A 13,611-nucleotide genomic window follows, 5' to 3' on the forward strand; every position below is an offset into this window, starting at 1 on the left:
TGTTTCTCTCTTGGCCTGTGTGCTTGCTTCATGGTGTGGTAGTCGTCTGTGTGACTTGCTTCCCCACTGGGCTGGGAGTTCCGGCTCTGTGTCCTGGTCCCAGCTCCACCCAGGCCAAGTGGCAGGAGCTCAGTTACCGTGTCATCAATGAAGACACGTTTCAAAAGTGCTTGCTTTGTTACTGGGCCGTTTCTCTTTGCCATTAATGACTAATGCTTCAGCTTTTATTGCTCTGACCTTTGGTTTCCTTCTGTCAATTAGTTCATAATCTTCAGACAATATTGAAATGTGCTTAAGGGACTGCTTTTTCAAATACTGTTCTGCAGTGGAATTTTTGTTATTTTTGTGACTTTTGAAAACTGACATTCACATTTTAGAAATTTTAGAAATTTGAAAGTCAGTTTAATGACAAAATTTGAGTCATTTTACAGTGGTATGTTGCTATTGCTTGAAATGGTAAACTGTCTCAAATATTGAAACAGGTTTTGTATGATCACTAAATATTCTGCACCTAATGTATTTCCAAAGACCTGGCATGCAAGTAGAGTATTTTTTTCCTTTTTAAAAGCTCAATACAAATTTATATTGTACCAGGTCCCAACATGGGAGTACTGCAGTGGAAGACTTAAAATTCAGTGAGGAAATCATGTCAACTACTTATTATTTACCTCATGTCTAAATTTGAGTAGATTTTAATGAGTTCTTCCCAGGTAAGTACTTTCATCTCTGTATTGCAAGGTTAAGTATGTATCTGAAGTCTCCCTTACCCAGAATCCTCTGGAAACAGCAGAATTATGAACCCAGATCTATGTGATCCATTTAGGACTGTTCTCAGGCTTGCTCTTTTCAAGACTGGAGGTAGTCAGCATTTGGATGGTGTTTTGGAATGTATATTTGTAAGGTAGTACAATTTCTTTAAAAACATATTTCCCCTGAAAAATGCATTAGATTTTTTCTTTTCTAAGCTATATAATATAATATATAATATAATGTAATATAATATAAAGGAATGTTTAAAGTTGTTTAAAATTGACCTTCAAGAAAGCTAGTTAGAAAATACCGTAGATCAGAGAAGCACACTCTGTAGGATGATACCCCCAATGACCTCCCCCATCCCTGACCCCCACATTTCCCATACGTAGCCAGTCATTCCTTTCCCGTGTGCTGTGCTCTCACTGAGCGCGTTCTGTATTTCTGGTGCTCTGTGTGGCTTTGAGGCTAGAGATGGACACAGGCCTTGCCTCGGATCCTGCACGCTCACAGTTGGGGGTGGGGTGTCCTTCTAGTACAAGCTTTTCCTGAATCACTGTATACCTTCACACTCTGAGAACTTTGCCTTGGCCTCTCCCCTCCTTGCTTAGACATACAAGCAGGACCCGTGCAAACATGCAAACATACGAAGTCTTCCTGGCTCAGCTTTCAAGGCCTCTTCCCCTGTGGCTCTTTGTGGTCCTTTCAGGCTGAATGATGGCTGCTCCCTATGGGTCCTGGGGACACATTCTTCCCTTTTCAATATTTTTATTTTACTTAAATTGGATTTGTCTTCTATATAAGGCTGAGCTCCCCATCAGCGCCTGGATCACCATGTAGAGATGGCAGACATGAACGGTCATGGTGGCGTGGCCTCGGTGCAGGAGAGTGGGGGCTGTTCTGGGGTCCGCCAAAGCAGAGCTTCCTTCACTTTGTGGTCCCTTGAGTGGATGCGCTGTCTCCTTGTCCCTGGGCAAGACCATTTTTTTAGTACTTGAGTGATTTTCACTGAGCTCATTATACACCCTCCTCCAGCTTTATTCTATTTCCAGTATCATCTACTTGTTTTAAAGCCTCACGGGTGTTGTGGGCAATTACTAGGATCCTTCTATCTTGCTTTTTATTCACTTTGTTCCTATGGGGACGTAAAAGTATGCCAGAAACAGTAGGATATACAAATCATTAGTGTTGTTGTTTTTTTAATTGCAAATTGTGGTTAAACAGCACACACACCAAAGAGCGGTTGAACTACAATGGAGTTTTCAGCTCTGCCTTAGTCACAGTTCCTGCCCTCCTTCCCCAAAGCTGCACGAGGCCTCTCTGTGTGGGTTTTCCTCCTTGCCATTATTTTGCTTGATTCCTTATATTTGTGTCCAAAGGACAAAAGGTTTTGAAAGGACTTCCTCATTTTTAACCTCAGCGGTAAATCAGTCTTTGCAGCTTTAGACATTTGTGAAGGGAATGAAGACCTGGGGCGGGGGGGCTCTGGATGGTGGAGACGGTTGACATGGTCCAGCCTCCATGGCACGTGACTGGGGAGCACAGCAGTCCAGCAGCCACCAGCACTTCCACAGGTCAGAGAACCTTTACCCTCAGAAGGCCGGTCTGGACTCTCACTTCATCTTTTAATCGACAGATCCCAAAACGCAGAGGCATACCTTGAGTATTTCCTGTCTTTTAAGAAAAGACAGGTGGACAGGTGCATTCTTTTGGATAGAGAAGCAAAGTCTTGTCTTTGAGTTACAGTTGACTTTGAGTTTGGGTTGACTGATGGGACTTCTCAGAGGGGTTCTGACTTGGTATCCACAGACCACACCCAAAATGCAAGGTCTGCAATTTCTCATTTCAGAAATTTCTCGTTGCAATTTCTACATTTATTTCATAAATGTAGTGCTTGTGAAATAGTCAGAATGCAGAATCCCCCTGTGTTTGGGAATTGGAGGCCCTCCCACAATCCTCGAGTGTTTTACTCACACTTAATTGACAGTCTTTTTTTTATAGGTGAGCCCCCCCCATAAAGGGTTGAAGTTATCAGAGAATCAACAGCTTTCTCCCCCAATGTGCAGTATTGGGGAGACAGTATTTTTTTAGGTGAGCCCCCCCATAAAGGGTTGAAGTTATCAGAGAATCAACAGCTTTCTCCCCCAATGTGCAGTATTGGGGAGACAGTATTTTTTCAGGTGAGCCCCGCATAAAGGGTTGAAGTTATCGGAGAATCAACAGCTTTCTCCCCCAATGTGCATACTCATATTTGATCAGTTCTTATAACATCTACTTAACTTATATATAATAAAATGTCAAGTCCAACTTCCGTAAATGGGTTTGAGAATAAAACCTAATGACCCCGGTAGTGTGAATAGAGAAGCAAGATGTTTGGGAGAAGAATCTTATAATCTTGAGCATTCAAAGTCTCCTGGACGTAGTAGCCAGTATGGTTTGAAACTCTTAGGTTATGGAGCCCAGAGGGTGAGCAGACCTGCTGGAATGCCTGCCTTGTATAAGGTGATAGGGAATGGGAATGAAGATGCCATTCATGCCCCCAGTTACAACTGCATGGAACAAATACAAACAATGACAAATTAGTTTGTTAAATGAGGTGATTTAAAACAAAGTGAAGTGGCTCACAGAAGCTAACACTGGAGGTCACAGCGATCATATGAGAAAGAGCCAGGATAGCTGAGAAAGTTTGAGGCTTCACCTGTGCCTTGAAGAATTGCTGATTTTTTTAAATTATGGTAGGATATACATAATATAAAAGTGCCATTTAAAAAACTTCTCACCCAAGGATATGTTTTCATTGATTTTAGAGAGAGAGAAGAAAGGCAGTGGAGGGAAAGGGAGAGAGAGAAAGAGAAACACTGATGTGAGAGGCAACATCAATCAGTTGCCTTCCGTATGCACCCCAAGCGGGGATTGAACCCACATCCCAGGTATGTGTTCAGACCAGGAATTGAACCCACAAATTTTTGGTGCATGGGATGATGTTCCAACCCAGCCTGGGCAGAAAGTACCATTGTTATGTGTCTAGTTCAGTGCCATTAAGTAAGTGCATTGACAGTGTTTCGCAACTGTCACCATGGTCCATTTCCAGAACATTTTTTGTCATCTCAAACAGAAACTCTGTGCCCATTAAACAGTAACTCTCCCTTCTCCCCTCCCCCTAGCTCTTGGAATCTCTGTTCTATTTTATGTTTCTATGAATTTATGTATTCTGAGTACTTCATATATGTGGACTCATACGATATTTGTCCTTGTGTGTCTGGCTTATTTCACTCAGCATAATGTTTTCAAAGTTTACCCATATTGTAGCATATGTCAGAATTTAATGCCTTTTTATGGCTGAATAATATTCAGGTGTATGCATACACATTGTTTAGTTTATCTGTGCATCTGTCTGTGGACACTGGGGTCGTTTCTACCTCTTGGCTATCGTGAAGGATGCTGCTATAAGCATGAGTGTGCAAAATACTTGTTTGCGTTCCTGCTTTCAGTTCTTTGGGGTATGGTCGAATCTCATATGTGTGAAAGAGGTTCTGGAGGATATGTTGGCATGTACCTTGAACTCCTGTTAAAATCTTGCATTGTTGACTGCCCACAAATGCCCCTTTCCTGCCTTGTGTTTTGCTCTTTTGAGTTCAAGGACTGTCTTCTGGGTTCAACACTTAGCCAGGTTTCTAGATAACTGCTTGCGGAATAGTTTCTGTAGTTCCTTGCTCAGAGTCATCATTGACTGTAGTAGTTGGTCCCAGAATGGTGTGGTTTTATGTTTTTTTTTTTTTACCTTTTTTTGGCTCATTAATTAATATCTGTTCAGGGAACAGAAAACATCTTTTAATATTAGCCTTAGCCAAATATAATTAGGGAAGTACATTTTCTAATGCAAAGAGACCTGATGTAGATAAAACCCAATTTAACAAACATCTGTTGAGAATTTGCTATGTACCAGATGCATTTCAAAACCTGTAATTTTAGAGCAATTTCCAAACTCAGTTGGAATACCTTATCAGTATTGAATTTTAAACATAATAAAGGTAGAAAGGTAGGTATATGTGTAAACACACACACCTTTTAACATAATCTCTACAGTCTTTTTTTTTTTACTGTGAGAACATTATAATAGCATTCAAGATAGTTTGGAAAAAAAGAGAATAAATAATACCCACAGTCCCTCTCTAATATAAACTCTATTCTCATTTCAATAGTGTGAGTTTGAAACTTGAGCTGATAAATAATTTATTTGGAAAATAAAACCCTGAATGCTTCTGGTGGTAATGATTTTAAAAATTTATTTTTTAAAACCCTAGGAGTGAAGCCTAAGCTAGTGATCTCAAGTTTCGAGGCTCCTTTTTTGTAAGTATCCGTGGCCGTTTTAACGGATGGATTCAGCCACTCCCTTTTCTTAGTGAGAGAGCAGAATTGACATCTGTCCTCTTTTGGGGCTAGGTCCCTGGACTGTTGACATCTGTTACCAGGGCTGGGTGTTTGGGAACCTGTCATTCTTTTGGTCTTTTATATGTTCAGGGATTGAAGTGAGTGTTTTTATGACCGTGCTGGGGGCAAAGTACAATTTAGAATTCTTGCTCTGAGGTCCCCAGGACCTTGGAGCAGGTAGGGCAGGTAAGCTCTAGATGAAGACGACTGTTGAGCGTCAGTGCAAGCCATGTAGTTGACGTAGCTGGGCATGTTGGTGGGATTTAGTGACCTGGAGCAGTGAGCGAACAACATCCATGAAGACTGGGCCTTCTACTCAACAGGGAGGTGACTCAGTAGAGTAGGTGTGTCCTGGGCACAGGCGGAAAAATGAACATGTGAAGGAACATGAATGCTTGCACAGGATCCTTAGCCAGCCAGCCCTAAGGGTCTGTCTTACTAGAGAGGTTGGATCAGCTAGAACTGAATCCCATAAAAGTGCTTTGTAAGCTGTACCTGATGTCAGTGGTAGTTGCTGTCTCCATTAGGGCTTTTGAGACTGGGACTGGGGTTGTTGAAAAGGTGGTATTTTCAGCTGATGGATCTCAGGGTTATGATGTAGGATGTGCTGGGGGTGGCATAAGCAGAGGCTGGAGGCATGGAGACCTCTTAGAAGAGGATGCTACTTGTCTGAAGTGGTCAGCGAACGGTGGCTGGTCTGGGGTGGGGCAGAAGAATAGACAGGATGTGTGGTCTCTACCACACACCTTTTGAAGGAAAGATTGCTAGGAGTTGCTGCCAAGGAAGGGAGAAGTTGGGCAGGAACCCATTTGGGAATTGGCAGAACCATTCATGTCCATAAGTCAGGACTGATTGGAGGGGTGTTCAGTGGTTCTGTTTTAGAATAATTGTGTCTAATATTAATGATGTATTTTCTGTGTGCCCAAGCACGGTTCTGAGTGCTTTACATAACAGCCTGCTATTACTGTCCATACTTTTATAGATGAGGAAACTAGCAGAACTGATTAGTAACTTGCCTAAGGATTATATCCTTAGTAAGTGTCAGAGCCAGAATGCAAGTCTAATTCAAGAGCCAAGCTCTTACTTCGTATGCTTTATTACTTCTCTGTAATAGCTAGGATTTATTAAAAATTGCTCAGTCCTGTGTTAAGCTCCTTGCATATATCTACTGCATTTGATTCCCATAAGAACTCTCATGAGATGAAGCTCTGTTTATCATCATTTTTCACTTGTGGAAACTTGGACCCAGAGAGGTCAAATGGCCTGCCTTAAATCACACAGCTAGGCCTGGCATGGTAGGTTCCCAGAAATGAGCAGTAGTTATTCACCTGGATTGCAGTATCTACACATGTCCTTACAATGCAGTCATGAGAAGACTGAATTGATTGAAATATCTGTGATATGAATTCTTTAAGAGTTTTTGGATTGAATTTCCTGTCAACGTTACTCACAGTCGCTTGGAACTACTCCCATTATAATTGAAATGATAGTGCCTCTATTTATTGCTGTGCCCGTTTTTATTGTTTAATACTCTGTATGACTTTGAAAATAATCCCAACCACTTCATTTCCATATTCTGGCTGTTCCATTTAGATGGTAAGGCTACTTACTGGGCACAGGTAGTCTCACCTATAGCACTTCTCATGCTGTTGGTGCTTAATAACATTTGATGGTTATAATTCACCTCATTATCTTCTACAAATCAGGGCTGCTGAGTGTCTTCCGATCCGGGCTGCACTTTGCTTGCCATCACGGAGGTACAGTTGATGCCCTGGTTGAAAAACACCCAGATGAAATATGTGTCCAGATAAAACCGAAATTGAGGCCAGTCGTCTAGACACCTGCCAGGGATAATTTCAACCCTTCAGAGCATATTCTGTCTGTCCCTCTCCATGGCTCTTCCTTTTACCTGCAAATGTCAAAACTGATTTTCTTTTTGTTTTAAATTTCTTTGACTACAAATCTGTCTCTCTGTTGTCTCTTGGTGTAGTTCTCCACAGAGAGGCCTTCGCTTGCAGCCTCACACCTTGGAGCAAACAGGAATTCCTGCTCAACTGAAACTGTCCTCTCGGACTTCCTCCTCTGTCTAACCAAATTTTGGAGGCTCTTGTTCTGTTCATTCCCTTTGATCTTGTTCAGCATCTGCCTTCAGACCCACCCCCTGCTTCTCTTTGAAACCTCTCATCTGTTGCCTTCCTTGTACCTTTAGCCTTGCCTCTTTCTGGTGGTTTTCTTTCTTTTTTTCTTTTCCATTTTTTTAAGTCTCCCTTGACTCTTTCCTACACCCTCTTAGCTGGAAGAACTCTCTAAGATTGGTACCTGGTGTGTTTCTCTTTTTTCCAAAAACCCTTTCCCTTGGTCATCTGATCCCAGTCTTTCTACTGCTTCCACCATCTGAATTTCAGGCTGTAGGGTTAGAAGTCCATCTACTGCCCAGGTAGCACCTGGGAGCAGGTCTCTGTTCCAGTTCCTTTCGGACTATTTTCTGGTAGGACTTTCTCTTGCTGCCTTTGCCTCCCGCCGACTCCCTTCTCCACCTGGCTTGGATGGCTTTTACTCCTTCAGAATTCAGGTCAGTTCTTGTCTCCCGCCTTGTGTGTGCGTGGAGGGGACTCAGATTCTCTGCACACCGGCTGTTTCCTCCACAAATCTGCAGAAGAGATTGAGAACCTCCTGGGGAATTCTGTTTTCCTTTTGCCCCAGCCCAGGTCACCCCGGGGCCTTTTCTTCTCTCTCCCTCATCCAGGTCACTCATGACTCAACCTTTTGTATTTTTAATTGCACTATAACCTATCACCATTAATGTGTTCTTCCTCTGACAGTATATTTCATCTTCCTCTTTAGTCTCAAATCCTTAATGTAGGTTCTTACTGCTTTGGCCTCCCTGAGGACCAGAGCTTCCCAAATCTAGCTGATCTCTGGCATCTTACTGTGCATGCCCTCTGTCTATAGAGAAACCTGCGGTGACTCTACCTGGTCTCTAGGGTACAATGCACGTGTTTATACCAGATGCTCAGGGCTCTGGATGACCTGGTTCCATCTTGCTTAGCCTGCTTATAGTCTTACCTCACGTGGTCTCCATGAAGGAACCCCATTTCCATCAGGCTGGTTTCATTTTAGCACTAAAAAAATCAGCCCTTTTCTCAGGCTGTGTTCTCTTCTGCCTCTTCCTGATAATTGTCAAGGTGCAGCCCATCTCTGACTTTGTCTTCAGCTTACACCCGAACCATGTAGCTATGTTTCATGTATTTCAACACCTGCGCAGTGTACCGAAGCTCTGGAGGCAGGCCCATGTGTAAGGACCACATGCCGCACTTACATGGATTTTCTCCAGCACCGTGGATGATGCCTCTGCAGATCATAAGATTGTAATTAATGAACAGATGTTTGCATTCATGCAGCAGATGAATGAGGGAATTGGCTGCTGTGAATTTTCTAGGGTTCAAGCTTTGTATCCAGAGTGTGAAGATTCCATCTTTAAACCAGTTTCCTACCTAGGAAACCTGTCTCAGCATTAGGTTGATCGGACCGTAACCCAACATTTGCCATAAAATAATATCTCACGATCTGATCTTTAAAATGGGATTTTCATTGACTGCCTTATTGTTTGAAACTCAATAATAGTTGTCATTTTGATGACTGTATAAGGAGAACAACATAGAAATACCCGAATTTACAAAGCTTTAAGAAAAAGCCAAGCTATGTCATGGTCGTGTGCATTTTGCCGAAATGCGAAATGGTGACAGGCCAAGAGTTGTTGTTGTTGAATAGTGCGCTATTTTGTTTCGCCGTTTTTAGGCTGGGTGTCAGCCTGTGGGTATCATTGCAATGGCCCATATTCAGAAAGGAAACTTGACCCAGCTCTAGATTTGACCCAGAAGAGCCCAGGGCATCCAGCAAATCTTGGTTTGCACACCAAGTGTGACCCTCAGGATTAATTGAGGGTTACAGAAAACAGTGTTCTAGATGAACATAAGACACTTTAAACAGAACTCTTTATGGACTATAAATAGCAGGGCAGCTTTGTCCTATTTTTATTGTAGAGTACACGGAAGATGGAAATCAGTGTTTGAAGAGATGCTTTATTTCGCCAAGGAAAAAGATCACATTCAACACGATTCTCCTTTTTCTTGGCAGGCTCTTCTCAACCATCTGTGAGTCCAGGGGGACTGTCTCCACCATCCATCCATCCAGCAGAATCAGAGTTAATAGTCAATGCTGGCGACGAGATTAGGCTGGTATGCACTGATCCAGGGTTTGTCAAATGGACTTTTGAGACCCTGGGTCAGCAGAGCGAGAAAGTGCACAATGAGTGGATCACGGAGAAAGCAGAGGCCACCAACACGGGCAATTACACGTGCACCAACGAGGACGGCTTGGGCAGCTCCATTTACGTGTTCGTTAGAGGTAAATGTTCAGCTCTCTTTGATGCTGTGCTTCAGAGAGGTTCATATCTTGTTCTTAATTATGGATGACATATAGATGGCTAAGCCATAGGTATAAGATGGCTGGCTGGGTCTAGAAAGCCTAAAGCAAGTTTTTCTTTGTCAGTTTCTCCATCTTTTGATACATAGCTTTGGGTATGATTCCAGCTGAAGGTCTGCAAGCCTGTGACACTCTTCCTAATGAGATGACAATATGGTGAGACCATTTGTCCCCGTGCTCTGGGTAAACTCGGAGAATAAATTAGGCCCTTTGGGAAGGTTGCATTTTAATGCCTTGAGATCTCAGAGACTTCTACTTAGTAAAAAACGCTTCAGGGAACTAAAGGTCTCTAAAGGCCTAAACAGACCAACACTTCAAAAGAACTGACCCACTTTTAGGGGATAAAAATCAGAAAAATAACTCAGTCAGCAACGCACCCCATGCCCTTCCTAAGTTCTTAATAGATGTCAGTTGATTCATTTAAAAAATAGTGACCTCTTAGAAACAAAAGAAAAATATGACAGTTGGATTTCTGTAACTCATTTCCTGTGATTAATTCAGTGATTCCCCTGTTTGTGCTTCTGATATATTTGTCAGGAGGAGGTTTGCTGGGGGCGGGAGGAGAGGAGGACGTTTTTGTTGGTGTGAAAACTGAAGCACACGAAGCGTAGGAGACACAGCCAGGTTATAAAGAGAAGTACGGCCCACCTCTCGGCCTGGGCTCCTACCTGGACGGGGCTACCACTGTCACAGGCCTGGGTAGAAGGCCTTGTCCATGGTACCGTGGAAGAATAAGGAATACATTCATCCCAAACTGTAGACCTGAGCAACCTCACGAGTCTCAGTTCCTCACTGCATCATTTGATAAGGTCATCTGGTCTGTCTGCTTCACCTAATTGTTATTAGGGAAACAGTCGTGCACGTCAGAGCTTTCTCAAGGTTAATGAGGTTGACTCGCATGTTTGCTGTAACGGTTACCATGAAATTGACTCTGCCCCTCCTTAGTTGATATGTTGTCCTTTCCTGGTTGGGGAGCTGAAAAGAAATATGCTTCAAGAGGCCCAGCTTAGCCTCTGGATGTGGCTCCATAATTGTTGAATCGTTGCCTGTGCACGGTTCTTTGACAGAGGTACTCTCTATTTTCTAGGTGGTAATAAGTATCATTTCGCTTATTAGTAGGATGGGTAGGCAACTGACTAAATGGGGAAAGTTACTGGATTAGGCACGTCAGTGTCAGGACTCACACATTTTCTTTGTAGGGAAAGTCATCCTCAATAACTTCGAATATACTTGATTATAACTGATTTAAGATGTTTGGATACTTATGTAATCTATGTTCCAGCCATGTGGGAAATTGGGGAGTCGTTGGAGCGTTTAGATTCCAGCAACTGAAAAAGAGTAGATGGGAAAATAGCCAACTCCAGCCTCGCACTGTTGTTCACCCAGCAGGAAGTAATTTATTCACAAAATAAATGGAAGGCAGGGAGGTACATTTTGGAAAACGCTTTCAAAATTGGCCAAAGTTATATTTTAATTATATTAGACTGATTTCTATGGAGCACCTAGTTTTCAGATGAAGAGGGTAACAAAAAAACGAATCCCAGATGGAATCCGTTGGCCCGACCACGTGTCCGTGTTCTCTGTAGGCATGAAAGGGCGGCAGCGCATGCGTGCCAAGCGAGGTTGCCTTCGTGCGTGTGGGGTCCTGGGCTGCCTGAGTCTCCCCCGCTTGTACCCTCTTTTACTCACCCGGGTTTTAGTTTAGATGATAAAGTATTCCCGAAACTCATAAACTCCCCTTGTGCATTTGAAATTACTTGAGTTCCAAAAGTTATATTTAACTTCACTTTCAAGAAATTGGAATAGAGTGTGAGGCTCCCGTGTCATTTGCGCTGGGTGGTCTGCTGACTGTTTCCTGGATTCAGTTCAGAAGCCGAAAGGTCCCGGAGACCAGGCACTCTGGGAAGGGCCCACCCAGCGGGGTCAGAGGGAGGACACCTTTCCCTGACCCTAATAGGTACCATCAGACAGCCTGTTCTTGGCCCATGCTCCCAGAAGTATTACCTGTTGCAGAAAAAGAGTGATGGTTACCATGCAGTATTCTCAGTTTTGAGGGTACACATTTTGGAATCGGTCAGGCTGGGTTTGACTTCTGCCCAACCACGTCTGGGCCACGTGGAGTCACCTTTGTGGGCTTTCAGTTTCCTCATCTGTAAAGTGGGGATGATAGGGCCCACCCCCTAGGGGTGTTTTGAGAATTAGACATATAAAGTGTGCAGTGGTCCAAGCGTAGGGCCTGGCATTTGTTAACATGGATAAATTCTACTTTTGCCTGCAAAGGCAAAAGTCAGCAGCTGTTTGAATTACTGGGAATTGTTGTGAGAGGTAACATTTTTGGTCTTTTAAAAGTGTCTTCAGTGTCTGTGAGCAACCATTTAAACCACTAACTTTTGATGTGCTATAGATCCTGCAAAGCTTTTCCTTGTGGACCTTCCCTTGTATGGGAAAGAAGGCAATGACACGCTGGTCCGCTGTCCTCTGACTGACCCAGAAGTGACCAATTACTCCCTTAAGGGGTGCGAGGGGAAGCCTCTCCCCAAGGACTTGACATTCGTCGCGGATCCCAAGGCCGGCATCACCATCAGAAACGTGAAGCGCGAGTACCATCGGCTCTGCTTGCACTGCTCCGCGGACAAGAAGGGCAAGTCGGTGCTGTCAAAGAAGTTCACCCTGAAAGTGAGGGCAGGTATGGGCCCTGTAGTACCTTCTTCTGGGAGTCAGAGCATCCGATGACCTGAAGAAGACTTCTCTCTTCAGAGTGGTCCATCTTAGTCCATCAGACAGCTGGCTCTTCAGTTCCCCTAACTTCAGAATAATGTCAGCTGCTTGTGAATTCTTTACTGCCTGGTCCCAGCCCCATGGGACCAGTCCACGGCTGCCTTCAGCTGGGTGTGTGTACCGTAGATTGGCAGTAAGGCCGTACTGGGACGGTCAGAGTTTCATAATTGCATGAAAGTATTCCTTCCAAGAGAAGTCCACTGGGGAAGTTTAGTTACATTGTTTGGAAACATTAGTGTACAGATTATTCACTCCTTGATTTACTATTGATATATGAGTCGACTTTCGCTTCAGCTATTTAATCTTAATGCATCCTCAAACAACTCACAAAATCCGAGGAGGAAAGTGCCAACTGCCTATGGACCTTATCATTGTGGCATTAAGATGATTTTGGTAGCAAGAGGACATACAGATTTTGTGTCTCAGAGATCATCTCATTCAACACCAGTTGGTACTCAGCTATGGAATGGTTTTTTATCAAGGTTTTTGAAAATATACACTCCCTAGAAGTAAGGCAAATTTGATTATTTAAGACCTGGGACTTTCAGAAACGAGTAAGATATTTTTACAACGCATGGTACCTGTTTGGGGGAAAGACTGTAATGAGTTGTAGGTCATGTCCTCATGAACTACCAAGGCTGAGTGAGAGGAAGGGGAAAGCTGCTCCCCTCTGGTGGCTGGGGCTTCTGCCTGCTTCAAAATCACATTGTCCAGCACTGGAATCTCAGAGTAGACATTCCTACCTTTTCACTCAATAGTAATGAATTTACTTGAAGGATGCATGATTTAAGTGCTGGTGTCTTCAGGGGTGCGAGTAATACAGATCCTTCAGGATGGTGCTTTGTATTTTACTTAAAATATGCCAAAATAAGCTGTGTGCATCTGAGGGGAAAAGGTCAGCTTTTTGATAGGAGGCATTATTTGAGGGCTGCGTTTCTTTTTATTCTAGCCATCAGAGCTGTCCCCGTTGTGTCCGTGTCCAAAGCAAGCTACCTTCTTAGGGAAGGGGAAGAGTTTACAGTGACATGCTCGATAAAAGATGTGTCTAGTTCTGTGGACTCACTGTGGATAAAGGAGAACAACCAGGTGCGTGAATCGTTTTCTTCATTTTCCTCAATGTTATCATTCTGTCTCTGTGGGAGATCATCACATTTCTTTTTAAAAAAG

General features: G+C 43.3%; 1 protein-coding gene across 2 annotated transcripts in view; it reads left to right on the plus strand.

The window, feature by feature from the left end:
- Window positions 1-13,611, plus strand: part of KIT (KIT proto-oncogene, receptor tyrosine kinase) — a 78,706-nt gene that overhangs the window by 24,985 nt on the left and 40,110 nt on the right. For both annotated transcript variants that reach the window (XM_037152151.2, XM_037152152.2), the window contains exons 2-4: window positions 9,319-9,588; window positions 12,071-12,352; window positions 13,394-13,530. In XM_037152151.2, the coding sequence (XP_037008046.2) occupies window positions 9,319-9,588; window positions 12,071-12,352; window positions 13,394-13,530 (689 nt within the window). The remainder of the gene's footprint in view (window positions 1-9,318; window positions 9,589-12,070; window positions 12,353-13,393; window positions 13,531-13,611) is intronic.

This window comes from Artibeus jamaicensis, unplaced genomic scaffold (assembly GCF_021234435.1).
Source record: "Artibeus jamaicensis isolate MK-2021 breed Jamaican fruit bat unplaced genomic scaffold, CSHL_Jam_final contig_889, whole genome shotgun sequence".
NCBI lineage: Eukaryota > Metazoa > Chordata > Mammalia > Chiroptera > Phyllostomidae > Artibeus > Artibeus jamaicensis.